This window comes from Macrobrachium rosenbergii, chromosome 6, assembly GCF_040412425.1.
Source record: "Macrobrachium rosenbergii isolate ZJJX-2024 chromosome 6, ASM4041242v1, whole genome shotgun sequence".
Lineage (NCBI taxonomy): Eukaryota > Metazoa > Arthropoda > Malacostraca > Decapoda > Palaemonidae > Macrobrachium > Macrobrachium rosenbergii.
Window position 1 is genome coordinate 24,294,917 of NC_089746.1, and position 20,384 is coordinate 24,315,300.

At 33.2% G+C, this 20,384-nt stretch overlaps 3 protein-coding genes across 3 annotated transcripts; all 3 read left to right on the plus strand.

Moving 5' to 3' along the window:
- Nucleotides 1-2,391: 2,391 nt before the first annotated feature.
- On the plus strand, nt 2,392-4,959 carry LOC136839750 (uncharacterized). Its single transcript, XM_067106097.1, has 3 exons — nt 2,392-2,539; nt 3,278-3,385; nt 4,349-4,959. Exons 1-3 carry the CDS (start codon nt 2,407-2,409, stop codon nt 4,702-4,704), a joined length of 597 nt encoding a protein of 198 aa, XP_066962198.1. The 5' UTR covers nt 2,392-2,406; the 3' UTR covers nt 4,705-4,959.
- Nucleotides 4,960-10,184: 5,225 nt separating this feature from the next.
- LOC136839341 (uncharacterized) lies at nt 10,185-12,739 on the plus strand. The gene is made up of 3 exons (XM_067105234.1): nt 10,185-10,253; nt 11,394-11,504; nt 12,020-12,739. The coding sequence occupies exons 2-3, from the start codon at nt 11,399-11,401 to the stop codon at nt 12,376-12,378; spliced, it is 465 nt and encodes a 154-aa protein (XP_066961335.1). The 5' UTR covers nt 10,185-10,253; nt 11,394-11,398; the 3' UTR covers nt 12,379-12,739.
- A 4,321-nt stretch (nt 12,740-17,060) lies between these two features.
- LOC136839342 (uncharacterized) lies at nt 17,061-19,932 on the plus strand. Its single transcript, XM_067105235.1, has 3 exons — nt 17,061-17,141; nt 18,224-18,331; nt 18,944-19,932. The coding sequence occupies exons 2-3, from the start codon at nt 18,226-18,228 to the stop codon at nt 19,273-19,275; spliced, it is 438 nt and encodes a 145-aa protein (XP_066961336.1). The 5' UTR covers nt 17,061-17,141; nt 18,224-18,225; the 3' UTR covers nt 19,276-19,932.
- The last annotated feature ends 452 nt before the right edge of the window (nt 19,933-20,384 follow it).

Below are 20,384 nucleotides of genomic sequence, written 5' to 3' on the forward strand. Positions count from 1 at the left end.
ACAGTAGGCTGTGCTTGATGAATGTCCTTTGCAGCTGAATGTCCTATCCATTAGGCTGTGTTTGATGAATGTCCTTTCCAGCTGAATGTCCTATCCAGTAGGCTGTGCTTGATGAATGTCCTTTGCAGCTGAATGTCCTATCCATTAGGCTGTGCTTGATGAATGTCCTTTGCAGCTGAATGTCCTATCCATTAGGCTGTGCTTGATGAATGTCCTTTCCAGCTGAATGTCCTATCCAGCATGCTTATGTAACTGAATATCCTAACCAGCAGGTAGGCGGGTCAAAGTGTTAATTAGAAGGAGCCGTGCTCACATTAAGCTTACCACAAATTTGCACTGAGGTGAAGATTAAAAAAAAAAAAAACAGTTGTAACCAGTTCTCACGTTGTTTTTCTCTTTAATTTCTCAGTGGGGTTACTGCTAAGACCTGAAAGCACGATTGCTTTAAAAATTGGGTGTTTTTTTATATAATAACTTTATATAATAACCTGATGATAATCTTCAGAAGAATAATTATGATAAAGAATAATTATGAATCACGACGACAGAAAGACCGATTTGAAAGGCAGCTGATGAGTGAGATGAAAGTGAGATGGTGAAAGTGCAATGAAAGTGAGATTATGCTTAATCTAAAGATTCTTAGACTGTTTATTTTATGGAAAATGGAAAACTTAATTAGGGGACTTTGTTATAAAGGTGTTAAACTCAGAAAATAATTACGTAAGTTCCAAGAAAATTAGATTTCATAACCACCAACTTTCTTTTACAGTGTTCTCTCCCTATTCCTCTGCTTCCGGGTTTAATTTCATTATTACCTTAAACTCCCTTATATTTTATGTTTTATGTATTATCCTCATTTTTAATATTTTTTTTATTTAAAAGTAGATCCAGTCATAGCCTGCAGACTAAATTCCCTGACTAATTTATCCTTGCACGAAAATTGACCGCGCCCTTTTTCTTCTCTCTCTCTCTCTCTCTCTCTCTCTCTCTCTCTCTCTCTCTCTCTCTCTCTCTCTCTCTCTCTCTCTATATATATATATATATATATATATATATATATATATATATATATATATATATATATATTTATATAATATATATACATATATAGATATGTATATAAATATATATACAGATAGATATACATATATTATACATTTATGTATGAATGTTTTATATATATATATATATATATATATATATATATATATATATATATATGTATATATGTGTGTGTGTGTGTGTGTGTGTGTGTGTGTGTGTGTGTGGGTGGGTGGGTGGGTGGGAGATGAAGGGGTGTGCATGAGCGTGCGTGCGTGGGCGTGCGCGCGTGTGCATTAGGCTACAGGATCATTTATATCTAGTTCTTTAGTCAGAGTTATGCATCGAGGAAAAAAAAATAAATATTGTACGTTAAAAGAAACTCCATTTCCTAACAATGGCTTTTGTTCGTCGCCGTAATGAGTAATATTTTTTTTTTTTCTTTTTGGTACGTAAGCTGATCTCAAGGCTTTCCGGTTTGCTCTCTGGGATATTTGGGTGCTTGCTTGCATAGTCAGACTGAAATGTCATAATTTTTTCCCAACCTTTTATTTTTGTCGTTATATTGCCTTTTATTTTTATCCCTGCATTTGTGCGTTAGGTTATATATATATATTTATATATATATATATATATATATATATATATATATATATATATATATATATATATATAAAATATATATATATACGTATATGTATGTAGGTATACAAAAATATATATATATATATATATATATATATATATATATATATATATATATATATATATATATATATATATATATATATATGACAATGTATGGGATGTTATCTATTCTTGGTGGTATATCCCAGTAAAAATACCAGATACTATCACGACCATATTTTATAATATATTACCATATATATATATATATATATATATATATATATATATATATATATATATATATATATATATATATATATATATATATATATATATATATATATATATATATATATATATATATACGTGTGTGTGTGTGAGTGGGTTTGAAGAAAGAGAAAGAGAGATAGATAAAAAACCGAGAAATATCATCAAAACCGTTAATCAGCTCATGATCTGAACTACTGAGCTAGTTGCCCTCATGAAAAGAAAAAAAAAATAGCAAAATCCAGTTCTCACTTGAACCACAGAGTATTCTTGCAGCAAATTCTGATATCCTCCGCTGAGCGACGTTATCAATTTTTAAAAATAAAAATTTTTGTTTTAATAGTTAATTTTGTTCGTCTTTAATTTATTTGAACTTCATGCATTGAATATTGCAAGTTAGAAACTGGTTATATTAAGTAGCCTGACCAACAGGGAATACGATAAATAATAATGTGAAATCAAGAAAACATGCAACTGGTAACTGGTCCTTTGCTGTCTCTTAGTCACTTCCTGCTATTCTCAACAATATATAAAGCACTCGAAGCCTTCCACATTACCAGTTGTTCTGTCAGTGTGGCAACAAGGCTTCCAAACCAACCAGGTACGCTTGTTTCAGCGGTTAAAACGTCTAGAGTTTGTGCGTGTGTGTTCGCGCTTGGGTGGTAATCTCTTTCTCTCCCACTGTCGCACTATCTCTCGCTCTCTCCCAGAGGCTATCTTTCTCTCCTTCCGTGTAATGGTGTTATGCAACTCTGTGAGATTGGAAAATTTTTTAGTCTTTATTTTTTTCTCACGTATCAGATTTGAAAGCTTTGTAATTCTCTCTCTCTCTCTCTCTCTCTCTCTCTCTCTCTCTCTCTCTCTGTTTGCCAGTCTGTCTGTCTGTCTGTCTCCCCTTTGAGTATGTTGTTACGGCCTTACACATCTGTGTCCGTGGATGTTAGTGTATATATAAATACATACATATATACAAATATGTGTGTGTGTGTGTATTTAGGGTATTTCAAATTCTTTCTCTCTGATGTACATATGTATATGCAAGCACGCTGTGTGTTGTGTATTTATAAGACATATATATATATATATATATATATATATATATATATATATATATATATATATATATATATACATATATATATATATATATATATATATATATATATATATAAATATATATATATATATATATATATATATATATATATATATATATATTTATATATATACAAATATATATATATATGTATATATATATATATATATATATATATATATATATATATATTTATATAATATCTCACGCCATCTTTCTCACGCCATCTTTTCCTGCCCACAGCCATGAAGGTCCTGATCGTAGCCTCTTTGTGCGTCGCCGTGGTGCTTGGTCAAACTCGCATCCCAGCGAAACCAACCACTCGCAAGTTGCCTGCTGATGTTCTCAGAGGTAAGGTTTTTTTTTTTTTTTTTTTTTTTTTTTTACATTCTCACATGCATATTTATGGCGTTCTGATGAAAATGAATATTTCCATTTTCGTTTTCTTTTTACTGATAATTGCTTTCTCTTTTTTTTTTTTTGCAGCATCCCCATTTGCATATTTATATATTCCGCTTTGTAAAACATGAAAATGGCTGTTTCCAGTTTAACGTTGTTTTTACTGATAAGTGTTTTCTCTGAGAAAACTACTATAATATATTTGGATTTTTTTAGCATCCCCACTTGCATATTTTCCATATTTATATAATTCGTTTTGTAAATCATGAAAATGACTGACAATTGTTTTCTCCGAGAAAATTACTATAATTTTTTTGTGGTATCCCCACATGAATATTTATGTCGTTTTGTAAATAATGACATTGTCCATTTTCAGTTTGTTTTTTCCGGTAATTGTTTTTTTCTGAGAAAATTGCCATAAATTTAATTTTTCATCTTAATGACGTTGGATTATTTCATAAGATTATATTTCGGTTTTATTCTTCTTTGGCAACTGACCATAATCATCATTATAATAATTTCAAAAGAACTGCTTTATTCTAAAATGCCTTTGACCTCACTTGTTCTCGCCCTTTACAGTAGGCGACCGAAAGTGTATAGCCTACTATAAGATAGCAATGAACTTTTTGTCGCATGAAAATTCTTATAAAAAAGAGAACAAGAAATAAAACTGGCTGTCATTGATATGGAAATTAATGTCACAAGTCTTAAGTCGCATGCAAAATTCTTATAAAAAAAAGAGCGCAGAACTTAAAACTGCCTTTTAATAATATGGAAAGCTCGTCACAAAACTGATACAGGACAAATCTGTCAAGGGAGACCTGACTGTCCTGTACACTTCAGCAATGTGATCGGACGACAACAATTCTGTTAGACATATAAACAAACTCATTATCATCTTTCCTCCTGCAACAGATTTCCCCGGCGCTTGCTTCGCATCCACTGCCTGCAGGGTCTTCAAGGTGGGAGAATCCTGGCCTCTGACTCCCTTCTGCGGCAAAGCCACCTGTTTGAAGGAGGGAGAAAGCCTTCTGGAACAAGTGGAAGACTGCGGAGTCAGACCAAAGGAATCTCCAGGATGCCGCATTGCCAACGAAGCTGATCTCACAAAGGCCTACCCTACTTGCTGCCCCGTCTACGAGTGCCAGGAAGGCGCTGCTCTGCAGTTCCCAACTGAGGAAGAACTGAAAGCTGCTGCAAAAGAGGCTGCCGTAAGGGCAGCATCTGCTGTACAGGGCCCACAGTCCTCCGCTGCTCCCGCTGCAGCATAAGCACTTGAAACACACACTCGCATTTTTCATTTTCATACACACCGGGATCACCATCTTGTGCAACAAGTAGCTGCTACCAGAGTGACTAGTACCATTAAAAAACAAATGAAAGACAAAACTACCTAAGTTGAAGATTTTATTGTAATTTAACTTCTCAACCTGATTTGAAAGTTTGCATTTGTTCCTGCACAAATATACTTTTGTAATGCCACTCATGTGATTCTATATACCAAATACAAAACACTATACAAATTATTTTTGTGTTTTCATTCATACCTATTCTTCAGATTTGACTGAACATCGGTGCAACTCTATTTTCTTTTTTCTTCTGTCTGCCAATGAAAGAGGCCAAATAGGCGTTACCTGTGATGAATTTCGAGAAAAAGTTTGTTAAATCCGAATTTCTAAACTTGTACCCAAAAGGCTGGCATGCATTTAAAAATTCTACTGAATTTTATAGCTGTTACAAGTAAGCGAGGACTTTGTATGATGTTTTTTTTAACGGAATTTGTTCTTTCAACTAAATGCTTAAAAGCAAATAAATGTCTGATAATGAGTCAGCAACTTCAAAACATATTTATCCTGTGTTTAGTTATTTGCCAAGAACTCGCTACGAAAAAAATCCAAATAAGTTTATCTAAAAAAATAGTCCTTTATTGATAATGACGAAAATCACAGATATTTTATCTTACTTTAGGTGGCTATTTGTTATATCTGGTAAATGACGACTTTCTCGTTAGGATTTCTAAATCATGAGAACATACAATACTGTAATAACATGGGAGTTATAAAAAGCTGGGCAAAGTAAATGAAAATCCATCTACTTCAGATATTTTCATTTACAAAATTGGTACTAAGATGTAATAGATGTTTCTCTTTTAATAGACTTAAGCAAAATAGTTTTCTTTGCTTATTAAATGCCATGGTCTTGGAACTTAAGAAAGCACATCTGATCTTCAACATCTCTAACCATCTATTTCCATGTTTTCATACTAATGAACATTTACAGTTAACACTGAAACTTTTGAATCAGAACGGTAACAAATAAGTAACAGCCGAACTATGGAACATGATATATATATATATATATATATATATATATATATATATATATATATATATATATATATATATATATATATATATGTATATATATATACATATATATATATATATATATATATATATATATATATATATATATATATATATATATCAGTTTATAGATTTACACATTTAAAGAAAAGAAGGATATTACACAAAATGCTGAACAGTTTGTTTTGCTTAGGATTCACAAAGCCTATGTAGTTTCAATACACAAACAGTAAGCCAGTAAAGGAAGTTTTACAGACAGCATCGAGAAATCACGTGTTAGTTTCAGTATCAACCAAACTGTCTGCGGTTATTTGTGAATTACATTCGATTCCTCGAACTAGAGGCTTTATTGTGCCACCTAAAATAAGTTAGTGGCTTTTATACACCAATTACTCTCGTTAAACAATAGAGTGGATTTCTTCTATTCTGAGCTGATGGTTCATAGCCAGAGCCGTTATCATTGAAGCTAATCGTGATTGACAGAATGTCATGATGCTCGCCACCAACCACAGTTTACCTGCAAATGGATCGGCCAATCAGAAGCAAGATAAAAACTTCAGTGATACCTGCAGAGGACATAGGCCGTCAACTCAAGAATAAATAAGTCTAATAAAATAAACGGCATAGGTTCAGAATGATTAAAGAAGGAAGTAGATTGCCTAATAATCGTCTGCAAATCAAACTATCCTGAAGTAGTGGAGGCAGTTTTGGCCAGAATAATATGCTCTGTCTCTGCAGGATATAATTATATGCCTTGGAAAGAAAACTGCCATGGCCGTAAATGAAGTAGAAAGGAAGGCCACAGCTGAACCATTGTTGACGGAAACAGTCTAACCGCGAAGTTCCTATCAGAACTTCCAGTGGAAAAGGGACACTTCGAGCCAAGAAAAGGATCAGGAGCGGGATAAATGAATGACAACAATTCAGGAAAATTATAACAATACTGGTTCCCCAGAAATTGACTTGGAGTCATGTAATTTATTTACTTCTTCACGGAAATAGAAAATCTCTAAGACAAAGACGCTGACCTTAAACGCCATGTAAACCCATTGCAAGGCACCATTTGCTGTAGCATCAGCCATGGCAACTCCATTGAGGGAATGAAAAATTAATAGGTAATTCTATCCACAACTCTCCATTCCTTCTTTTTCCTAAATTAACATGGAATTGATCCTCGGATCCAATACTTCAGTCCTCCATTTAATTAGAAAACTAGAAAGTTCTTCAAGCCGAAATATGGACATCCATTAGACAGGAACCGTTCGGGCACAGCAGCTGCCTTAGGCGGCAGCAGCTGATTGTCGGAGGTGTTTTTATTCGATAACAGACATTAGTTTATGGGGGTAAATTTCTTGGAAAAAAAAAAAAAAAAAAAAAAGAAGTTTGATAATATAACGGTAAATTGCGTTAGTTCAGTGTCTAGCAAAAAGTATCTCGCATAAGAAACCAGTTCCTCTCTCATGAAGGCCAAACTCAGGTGCTCTCTCTCTCTCTCTCTCTCTCTCTCTCTCTCTCTCTCTCTCTCTCTCTCTCTCTCTCTGTCTCTCTGTGTGTGTGTGTGTGTGTGTACAACAAAAGCAAAAAAATAACTTAAAGTCATTGAGGATATGAGAGTCTGGGAATGAAAAGACGATAGAATATATTTGTATGAAAATGATTTTCAAACGTAACAATAACAGTTTCAGGAAAAATACATTGAAAACGATATATTTTCGCTCGTTTTCCTTCGACACCTTCGTTTAAATGAAAATTCGTTAAATGGTGGAAAACGCAAATCACCAAGAATTGGGACTTGATGGCTACATTTGTTACAGAATGATCATCCAGAATAAGAAATACAATCACTGCTTCCCAAAACAAGACCTATTGCAAATATCTTTCCATACAATTGCTTAAGAATTTATTAGAGTCAATAAACTTTTCGAAATATCCTCTCTTTTGTATTCTGTTGTCTTAAGGTTGCAGTTGGTCATGTCTTTGGCAAATCCACTCTTGATTCTGACAATCAAAACCTATCTCACCAACAGACGTTGACTTTGTGAATTTACATTATGATGGGAAAGCCGATAGAATAATATTCTAATAGGTTAAGCTGGCTCAGTAAATCAATTTCATTTGAAATGCATGAACTGAAAATAACTGTATCCTAGTATCGTATGCAATTCAGGCTAATACTTTTTTTTCTTCAAGGTCAAAGCGTGTATTTGAATTTCTTAAGCTTCCATCGTCCTGGTAAAGTTCTTTTTTATTCTTTCTGCAAAATGAACACAGATCGTCGCTATCAGACTACTTTTTTTTTTACTACAATTTGACCACGCATAATGGTTTTTTAAACGTTCATTGTAAGCATAAGAAACTGAGCTGGAGCTGAAGAGGAGCGTGTTTACATATCTTTATTATATACACGGTCAAGTTATTGCATTAATTACGCTTTGCAATTTTTAGTGTCATCTCAAGCACTGAGGGTCGAACAATGAAGGGTAATGTCTTCACAAATCTTATTATGACTCAGGAGTTCTCCCGATCTGTTAAAGATAGTTGACTAAATCTAACAATTATGTAGCCTGCAACTCCCTAGTGGCACGTTTATTCAAAGCAGACACTAATTCTTTGTGACACTTGACTTTTGAAACAATTATATTTACATTTTCTTTCAGCGAGTCAGATTTAAGAGAATTAGCGTTTTGTGAGTGATCTTTATTAGAGAAATAATCGATTTTCTTTTATCTTCTCTTTTGAAGGACGTAGAAATGCAGTGAACTGGCTTGAAATGAATATCTGAAGTGACTCTGCATATTTTTTGAATGAACTGAAATTTATTCAGTATCTACTGGAAAGTTTTGGGTTTTGAGTGGGCGCGGTCTCACTTCTTGATCGATTCAGCCTTGAAGGCCTGAGAAACCGGTCCTAGGTAACCGGTTCGTTCTTTAAAGAGAATTTAACTGGAATCATTATTTCTTAGAGAGAACATTTTAAATGATATTTATGTGGCAATAGTCTAACTGTGTTTTGGACACGAACAGATACTAGTATGTATGTATATATATATATATATATATATATATATATATATATATATATATATATATATATATATATATATATATATATATATATATATATATATATATATATATATATATATATATATATTCATATCTATATATACAATATTTATCCATATATTTATATATATATATATATATATATATATATATATATATATATATATATATATATATATATATATATATATATATATATATGTATATGTATATATATATATATATATATATATAAATATTATATATATATATATATATATATATATATATATATATATATATCTATATATATATATATATACTGTATATACACAGTATATTTGCTTGGGTTTCTTGTGCATGAAGTGATAAGAAAGACAGAATTATGGGAAAACAGTTTTGACAAGGATTTCAAGATAAAACCAAGGTCTCATAAACTGAAATTCCGTTTTTTTTTTATTGACTGGCTGTCAATTCGTACACCTGAGAGAGAGAGAGAGAGAGAGAGAGAGAGAGAGAGAGAGAGAGAGAGAGAGAGAGAGAGAGAGATAATTTACATATTACGTCATTGTTAGATTCAGATCATGAGTCAATGGATATTTTAAGTAAAAGAGAATGTCTGTGATTTGTATCACCATGTCGAACAGTAATCAAATTATTAACTTAAAAGCAAGCTCAAGTGTTACAGGATAATTAAACCCTTAGCCGAAAGGCGAGAGAACATGTAAGATAAAAGGCAGAGTGGAAAGTGAAAGCAGTCTAGATAACAGGCAAAATGTGGGGCAAACCCACTCGCTGTTTCTTAAGATAACCCAAATAAAAGCGGTTTTCACATTTTCTTCATATAATATCAAAATGGAAAATCTTGATGAGAGAGAGAGAGAGAGAGAGAGAGAGAGAGAGAGAGAGAGAGAGAGAGAGAGAGTACTTTTGACATGTCGAATCCTTGTATTTCGTTGTTTCTTCTGGTGTTTTTGTTGTAGCTGCTGCTGCTATTGTTCCGCGCATAACTTATTCGATTCCAGGGTAAGCGTCATTTCCATGTAACTTAGTCATGCAGTTTCTTATATATAACTTAGGTCAGGAAATGCTGACTAACCTTCAGCAAAGGTGCCAACATTTCATTTATCCTTTCACTTATCGAAACTACTTATATTTTCTCTTTGGTAACTTTCTCCAACAGGTGATTGTTAATTTTACAGTGCAGATGAAGAAATTGCCGAGGCAATTAACACAAAAGTTATCGAATATCAAAATCAGATCAACTTTTTTGAAAGGGAAAAAGGGAAAACAAAGAATGTTAACTAGGTGGCAACTCTTTTTGTATCCCAATGCCAAGACGCTGGATATAAAGCTTGTCAGGAGCCACGGTTCAGCACAACTTCCCAGGAAATTATCCAATCTAATCAAGTAAGTTTCCTAAGATAACACAAGAAAATGGTTACGGTCTCTCTCTCTCTCACTCTCTCTCTCTCTCTCTCTCTCTCTCTCTCTCTCTCTCTCTCTCTGGCAAGGGCTAAAGTTTAGGATGTTACTGCTGTTGAATATATTGAAAATATATGCATTTGTGGTCGTGAAAAAAACGAAGTTAAATTAAGTAGTGCCTTCTTTTCTCTACATGTGTAGATCTATAAACTTATGTATCTCTCTCTCTCTCTCTCTCTCTCTCTCTCTCTCTCTCTCTCTCTCTCTGGCAAGGGCTAAAGTTTCGGATATTACTGTTGTTGAATATATTGAAAATATACGTATTTTGTGGTCGTGAAAAAAACGAAGCTGAATTAAGTAGTTCCTTCTTTTCTCTACATGTGTAGATCTATAAACTTATGTATCTCTCTCTCTCTCTCTCTCTCTCTCTCTCTCTCTCTCTCTCTCTCTCTCTCTCTCTCTCTGACAAGTGTTACAGTTCCGGATATTACTGCTGTTGAATATATTGAAAACATACATATTCGTGGTCGTGAAAAAACGAAACTAAACTAGGTAGTTCCTTCTTTTCTCTGCATGTGCATGTCTATAAACTTATGTATGTATCTCTCTCTCTCTCTCTCTCTCTCTCTCTCTCTCTCTCTCTCTCTCTCTCTCTCTCTCTCTCTCTCTGTGTGTGCGTGTGTGACAAGGATAAACTTTCAGGTTGAAATTTTAACAAATAAACTGTAAAAATATACGTCACCAGCGAAGCAAATATGATGGTTAGGCGTGTAATTGTGATAACCACAATGCCAGTGTTCTTCATCGCCCATAATTCGTATCATTTTGCCTCCAAGCTTTGAACATAATTCTTTCCTGTCTCGACTAAGTGACTGATACTGACTGTACTACTTCACTTACGTTAATGGACTTGAATCCATACCGGGTTAATAGGGAGATAAATTTCCAGTTTTGCGCTTACAAGCTATCTGATTTTCATAATGACCTCACCCCTTACCCTTTCCTAGATATTTGGAAATCTCTCTCTCTCTCTCTCTCTCTCTCTCTCTCTCTCTCTCTCTCTCTCTCTCCTGACTCTAGATTAACCAGGATTAACCGCCACGTGACCCATTTTCTATATTGCAGGAAGGATGAAGTTCCTAGTGTTCGCCTCCGTCTGCGTTGCAGTTGCTTTCTCCCAGACGAAAATCCCAGCAAAGCCAACTGTTCGCAGTCTGGCCGCAGATGTCCTCAGAGGTAAGTTGTTTTTCTGATTTTATCTGGCTAGCTATCTATCTGTCTATCTATCTATCTGTCTGTCTAGTGTCGAGCTAAAAACTGATAAATTTTTTCTAGACTACTACAGCTAAATTTAGTTGATCTCTGGTTTTCTTTTAAACAAGATTTGAAAGTGTAGACTTTCCTGTTATTTTGGAATGCTCTACTGGAAGGGTGCTTGCTAAATAAAAATAGAAAAGATTTCATCATTACCTGAATTCATATTATTTGAAAAAAATAGGCATTTTGCACAATGCTGCAATCTCGCCATTCTTATTAATAGAAAAATATTTTTCTAATATTTCATTAGTTTTTACGTACAACGTCAATATGCTTAAAGGACTGCTCTCTCATACATCAATATATTTTTAACATTCTTCTCACAGTATTTCAGTAAGTTCTACATTTAACGTCCCTATACAGTAGCCTACTCTTGCTAATATTTCCGAAAGTTTAATGAGCTAAAACTTTACCCCTCTTTACTCGTCATACAGACTTCCCAGGTGCTTGCTTTGGATCCACCGCCTGCAGAGTATTCCAAGTGGGTGAATCTTGGCCCCTGAGTCCCTTCTGTGGCAAAGCCAGCTGCGTAAAGGAAGGAGAGAAACTGCTCGAAAAGGTGGAAGATTGCGGCATTAGGCCTAAGGAGTCCCCAGGATGCAAAATCATCAACGAGGCTGACCTCGAGAAGGCCTTCCCTGACTGCTGCCCAGTCTACGAGTGCCAGGAGGGCTCTGCCCTGCAGTACCCAACCGAGGAGGAAATCCAGGCTGCTGCAAAGGAGGCAGCTGCAGCTGCTGCAAGGGCTGCAGCAGGAGAAGCTCCACAGGCTCCCCCAGCTGGTGCTGCCTAAGTGTCTGGTTCCGAGGTCGTCTTGACTTCCAGACGTGATCAGCACAGAGCTTGTCCTTTTACCTGTGATAAATCATCCATTCTTGGGAGAGATTACCTTTCAATTCGATCACTCGTAATGAAAGAAAATTATTTCAATTTCAAGTAAAATGCAATGTAACTCTTCTGGTTTTATTACGAGTGGCAATTCCTGGCAAAAACTTTTACTGGTCTGGATTTTCTATTGTTTAATAAATCTCAATATTTTCTAAATTTCTATAGCCAGTCCGTAATATCTGTAAATGATCTGTGATGTAATGTGATCAATAGTTTATATTCATATTGTAATTCATTATTTAAATATAAAAATACATTAAAAGAAATCTTTTCTTCCGTGTGGCTTTTCCTACTTTGACATCAAATTGTGATAAGAAATTATAATGATCATAATATGATTATAATATAATATATCATTAAGTATAATATTATATTATTTTATATATATATATATATATGTATATATATATGTATATGTATATATAAATATATATATATATATATATATATATATATATATATATATATATATATATATATATCTGTATACTCGAAAGTCTTTTATATTCACAAATATTTTGCTACAGATATCCCTTGATATCGAATTCACATTTCCTTGGGAATAACGTAACACCCATCCAAATGGCGTTGATTATAGTAAGAGCATTTGTCCTGGCAAATGAATTTATCGTAAGTCCTTCTTTGTGTTAAGTTACGCCCAGGTTTCTTTGTCCTTCCCAAGAATCCCGAATTGTACACCCATTCACCATCTTACTTCTTGCTGCCTGTTTTCTGATTTAGCTTTTCTGCAGGATTATTGTGTGTCCACTTTTTCTGTTTTACATGATTGCATATATGACAGGCTAGCCACGAACTGGTCGCAACATATTGCTGTTACTCAACATAATGTTACCTCCTCAGTATCAACTGTAAGATACTGGAAAACGAGGGACTTCTTGAAGAGATACTTGAATCATCTTGAGCCGTTGGGAACTTATACGCCGTTTATCATTGTAAAAAAAATCTCTAATTATTGGGAAAAAAATCTCTAATTATTATTCAGATGTTCCAGCCATCAGTTTTATATCAAGATGATTAAAAACATAGCTTCGACGAACTACAATTAAGATAATAAGATGATTCCATTTGCGACATCCGGAAAATCTCAGAAAGATGTAACCAATAGCACAAAAAGGCAAGCAAATGAAAATGATAAATTGCTTATTTTCTGTATTCTCTCTCTCTCTCTCTCTCTCTCTCTCTCTCTCTCTCTCTCTCTCTCTCTCTCTCTCTCTTTTTGATGACTTAGTCTTTCGTCACAAGCAGCTTAAACTAAACAAGAAAGGGAATGATAGATTTCAGCATTCGATGGCTAATCGCTTGGAAAATCATTAATAAAAGATGTTTTTATTGTTAATGATGCTTCTGATTACCTTATGGGATATCAGACATGAGGATTTTGTAAAAACTCATCAACTCCTCTACATTACTGCTCTCATTCTTGAGACACTTGCTTCCCAGACAGAAGAGCGTAAGGTGAAAAAAATAAAAATCTTGTTAAAATGATCATCCTTAACATGACAATCATTTTCAGAAATCAACAATTTTGGAATGTAAAGATGATAACATTAGGGACTATAGACAATATTATTTCAAGAGCAAATCTCAGGGTGGAATATTTTATGTTTTCACAACGAATAGTCGGAAAATTAAGACCAGGAGGAGTGCCTGCAAATTAAAAACATCTTATAGAAATTAAATTTTACGAATATTTAATCTTTCAAAATAACAGATAGCAATATATATGTATATATATATATGCATGCATGCATATATATATACATTCATATATATATATATATATATATATATATATATATATATATATATATATATATATATATATATATATATATATATATATATATATATATATATATATATATATATATATATATATATATATATATATATATATATATATATATATATATATATATATATATATATACATATATATATATATATATATATATATATATATATATATATATAATATATTATATATATATATATATATATATATATATATATATACATATATATATATATATATGCATATTATATATATACACATATATATATATATATATATATATATATATATATATATATATATATATATATGAATATATATATATGCATATATATATATATCTGTTATATAAATATATATAAAATATGCAGGCACTCCTCCTGGTCTTAATTTTATATATATATATATAAAATGTGAAATAATATTGTCTATATACATACATATATATATATATATATATATATGTATGTATATAGACCGTTCAGCCATTCTTTGAATGACGTTGCAACCAGGCAACAAAGAAAAAAGAATCTATGAATTATAGCCCATGCCATTTTCCTATTTCGTAACACTCCTAAGCGGGTTTGCACTGCAAACACTTCTCCTGCGGCCAATATATGACTCACATGACGCTCGAAGATTAGGAAGGTATTTCTCAATTATCTATATTTTTTTCCCAGTCTCACCAGATCAACAAATTGACGGCCTCTGGTATCGGAAGAAATGTGCTCCTTAGTCATCAGTGGGGTTTTTCCTTTCCCAGAGACTGAAAGTAGAGATTTAAGACTTTGCTATGAGAACTGCCGCCCCTGGCTAAGGTGTGTTTATGTCCAAAGTACTGGAACGTTGGCTGGCAGCCGTGTCTGGATAGCGCCGGTTAGTACCATCGCGGTATATCTTACGATCTTGGTCCAGCCTGGTCTAAAAATATGCATATAATAGATTATATCTCGTTAGTAAAATATGTCTCTCTCTCTCTCTCTCTCTCTCTCTCTCTCTCTCTCTCTCTCTCTCTCTCTCTCTCTCTCTGTCCATAAAGATATCTGGTGTCGAAATAAGAACAATGACTATTCCGTTAATTATATATATATATATATATATATATATATATATATATATATATATATATATATATATATATATATATATATATATATATATATATATATATATATATATATATATACTGACTGGCAGATACGTCGGTAAAGAGAGACAGACAGACAGAGAGGGATTGCTTAAGCCTAAGGAAATAAATGTATTGTTAAAATCTCAACCAGTTTTTTTACCCAAACACACACAGTATATACATACATGCATCCATCCATACATACATAAATATGTATGCATGTATATATATATGTGTGTGTCTGCGTTTTGTGTATGTGTGTAAGTAAATGCGTGTGATTGGGTGTGCCGTGTGCTTGTGTGTGCTTATTTCTATGTGCATGCACGCGCGTGAGGATCATGTAACAATAAAAATATGATTAGTATTTTAAAGCAACGAATTTTAAATGGCCTCAGATATTTATCCTCTTCCGTATGAATATCATAAATTCTTTTCCTACTATAATAATACTCATAGTAATAAAAATCATAAACTACCAGTGGAAACCCGTGAGATTTGGAGGACGTCTGGTATATCATTATTGTGGTTTTTTAAGCTGACAGGAAATGACGACTGGCCCCTAGGACTAAACTAGAGATTTGTGAAAACAAACAAGCAAAATAATGTTGTAATATGTAGGTTGTTGTTATTGTTTTTTTTTTTTTTTTTTTTTTTTTTATTGCGTTATAGGTCCAGACAATTTATTTATTAGGAGTCATATCTTTTATCCTGTCTTCTGGGTAAATGGAAACTCAGTAATGCACAATCAATCCTTTCATATTTTATCCTGTGGATAAAGTTTGGAGATGAATATTTGAAGGGAATCCGATAAAAATGATTAATGAGATGGAATTCGTTAATCAAATTTGGCATATGAAAATGACTTACCAATGACGGAGCTGCATTATACCGTTTCATTATCACATATGAAGACAGTTTCCCATTTAAATAGAAAACTATATATACACACACACACACACATATATATATATATATATATATATATATATATATATATATATATATATATATATATATATATATATGTTATATATATATGTGTGTGTATACATGTGTATGTTTGCACATATTTGCACGTGTTAGTATGCATGCAGTATGCAAAGAAATAAATAAATAAAATAAATAAAATTCATTGACTCAAGAAAATCATTCAAGGAACTCTCCAAATTAAGGAACGATCTCTATATCAGTACATGATCGCCAATATTTGAATGTGCTAAGTAGTAATCACCTGGAGGGAAAACGTAAAGAACTCGTGCAAGACGCGCACTAAGGACCCAGTTGACTTTGTTATTATTCTTTGCAACCTCTATTGGGTAATCAAAAAGCCCCCTATCTGGCTTTAAGTACTTCTGCGTATTATCCCAGGTTGGTAAATTCCTTCCGAGAACGATATAATGTGGTTGCCATGTCGTCAGTTTATCACCTTATTTATTAAGCCTTCTTGTGGACAATTTTCTTCTATTTTCTTCTTTAAGATTCAGATGTATAAATCCATGTGTTCAGTGACGTTATTTTGCTTTTCTCGGGAGAGTCATCCAATAAGGATTAGTATTCACAAAAGAAATGAAAATAATTTTTAGCAACGACCCACTCGGGCACCCCGCGGGGGGAACTCTACCCAGCGTGGTGGAATATATATATACGCCACTCAGAGAGACAACCACAGACAGCCGAATATTTCAGAAGTAACTTAGCATCCTTTCCACCTGAAAGAGAGCAGGTAAGTGTCAGAAACATCGCATAATCATAAGGCTTCTTATATTAATTCATTGTAACTTATACTGATAGAATTCACTGGTCACGTCTTTTACCAGATATTCGTGTATTTGTAACAGCACAATGACATCTTAGCTTCACGATTTCTTCACGCTTTTAAGATACGCTTGTCACTACAAAGTCATGAATTCGGATTCAAGGTTTTGTACTAAAAGTTATTTTATATTCGACAAAATGTATAAAAATATGTCCAGAGCTGAATACTTTTGTAAATGTCGATTATCTAGTTCGTCTGACGATTTGCGAGTTGATAGCTTGAACAAGGAATAATTTCAGTGCACCCCCATTACATAGTTATCTTTCCTTTGCTTGTTTCATTACTCGTTTATCTGTTGTTCTGGATGGAAGATATATATATATATATATATATATATATATATATATATATATATATATATATATATATGTGTGTGTGTGTGTGTGTGTGTGTGTGTGTGTGTGTGTGTTTGTGTGTTATAACAATCAGAGGGAGAACCCTATATGATTGTATAACCTCTTTCCACATAACCGGATATAGTAATAAAACAAGCAGATAAAGGATAATTATCTAATAGTAGGGCATTGAAATCTATTTCTATCTCTCTCTATATCTAAAGAGAGAGAGAGAGAGAGAGAGGACTCTATAGAAGTATAACTCTCTGTCCACATAACCATATATATATAATAAACAATAGAGGAAGGATATTATATAATATAGTAGCATTGAAATTTATATATATATATATATATATATGTATGTATATGTATGTATATGTATCTGTATATATATATATATATATATATATATATATATATATATATATATACATATATATATATAGTATATATGTGTATGTATATATATATATATATATATATATATATATATATATATATATATATATATATATATATATATATATAGAGAGAGAGAGAGAAAGAGAGAGAGAGAGAGAGAGAGAGAGAGATAGAGAGCCAAATAAATATTGGTTTATTATAGAAATATTAGAACATTCAGTTAACTTACAATACCCTTTCTTCTTACAGCCATGAAGGTCCTCGTCGTTGCCACCGTTTGTGTCGCTGTTGCCTTCTGCCAGACCAGAATCCCAGCGAAACCAAACGTAAGAAATGTGAGCGCCGATGTTTTACGAGGTAAGACGAAAGTCGTTTCATTCTTGAGTCGCTTAAAATGTGAGAGGAATAAACCCTTGCTTTGTCTGACTTTTCTAAAGGGAAATAACCAGTTAACGTCATGATTGAAAGTCGACGAAGGCGACTAACTCGTTTGAGCACTTAAAACCTATATTCATAGTCTCCACAAGGGCAGTCGAAGTTGACCTCACAAATTACAACAGCAGAATATTCAGTTGAGATAGTAAGGTTGAATCTAAAATGAATCAAAATTAAACTTTTTCAGTTTTGTTATCATTTTACAAAATTTGTCATTCAGTCCACACCAGCAAATAAATCTATGAATTTCAAGGTGGTTAAAAATTTTACGGTTTCATTAAAAACTAAATTTATGGGGATGAGGTTGCCTTGAAAACCACAGAATGAGTTTTCGTATTTGATACTATGCAAATTTCTCTTAGGTAAGCAGTACCAGAATGGTAAAAGCTTAAAATATCTTCATATTTCTCTCAATAACTGGATACAAAATTTCGCGTGGAAGGAACTTTATGAAATTTTCCATGACTAACCCAGCGAGCAATTGCAAAATAACTACTTTTTTGTACATTTGGGTTCCTGTCTTCTCTTCAACAGACTTCCCAGGAGCCTGCTTTGCATCCACCGCCTGCAGGGTCTTCAAAGTGGGCGAATCATGGCCACTGACTCCCTTCTGCGGGAGATCGACCTGCGCCCAGGAAGGAGAGAAACTGATCGAGAAAATTGAAGATTGCGGCCTGAGGCCAAAAGAGTCTCCAGGATGCAAAGTCGTCAACGAAGCTGACCTCGAGAAGGCGTACCCCGACTGCTGCCCCGTGTACGAGTGCCAGGAAGGCGCCACCCTCCAGTACCCAACTGAAGCGGAAATTGCCGCTGCTATTGCAGGGAAACCAGCCCCCTCAAATGCTACTGAGGCTAGCACTGCATAAGAGTGGGGATCTGAAAAGTATCATCGGCATACCCATAGTTTTTAAACAGAAGAATGATTTATTTACGATATAATAAAGTTATTTTTTACATTGCCTATCGTCGGTAGCTTCCTATGTCCCAATGCCCCTGTTCTAAATGTCTAGTTTTTTCCATTACCAAGAATTTGTGAAAATCTGAGATAATTTAATTAACGTCAGTCCTATCCATTTCTCAAGATTAATACAATACATGAATTAAAAATTAATTGGAAATTGGAGACTGCAAGAATTAATCTGATTCATGTAAGGTGAGACTAAGAGTGGAATTTATACAGCTGATTAATTTTTAAGCAGACGTTCTAAATCTTTTCTAATGCCTGTAATTATATTCAGATCTTTTGTTTTAACTGTATTTGTGTCTTATCATTTGTTATACATCTTTCCATGTCTAAATCCTTTGTTATACATATAACCAGATCTAAATTATTTGTTTTACCTCTTCCCACGGCTGAATTATCCATTTTATCTGTGCTCAAATCTAAGACATTCTTATGTCTGCGTTCGTGTCTGGATAAATTTTGTTTATTCCTATTATAGTGTCTGAATCATATATTGTACATAATGTCATAGAACCTTACCACGAAAACCATATTCCTAAAATAAATGCTAAGAAATATCCCCTTTTGTTTTTTTTATAAGCTCTTTTCACTTTAGGCTCTAACATAAGTGCATATTCAGAAAAGGATAAAATCTTTTCCTTTTGACTATCGAAGGTCCGAAACATATGTTTGAATATTATTGTCACGCTACCTCGAAATAAGTGAGCTATATATATTATAATTTTCAAAACTCACTAATCACACTGTACAACTTTACGAAATTTCACTCTGTATTAGTAGAGCAAAAGGAATCTGAAAACATTTTGTAAGTCATTTTGGGACGGAGCAATAAGATTAAGAATAAAACTTGAATTAACAATTCTCTGCAATATAAAAGTGACCAAGATTCTTAAAGTCCAGCCTAATATCTTAAGAACATAAAAGGTCAGCTCTTTTATATTTAAGCTACCAATTCAAAGCTCGACAAAGACAATTTTGGTAAGTCCTGCTTTAAGAAAAAAAAAGAACAGC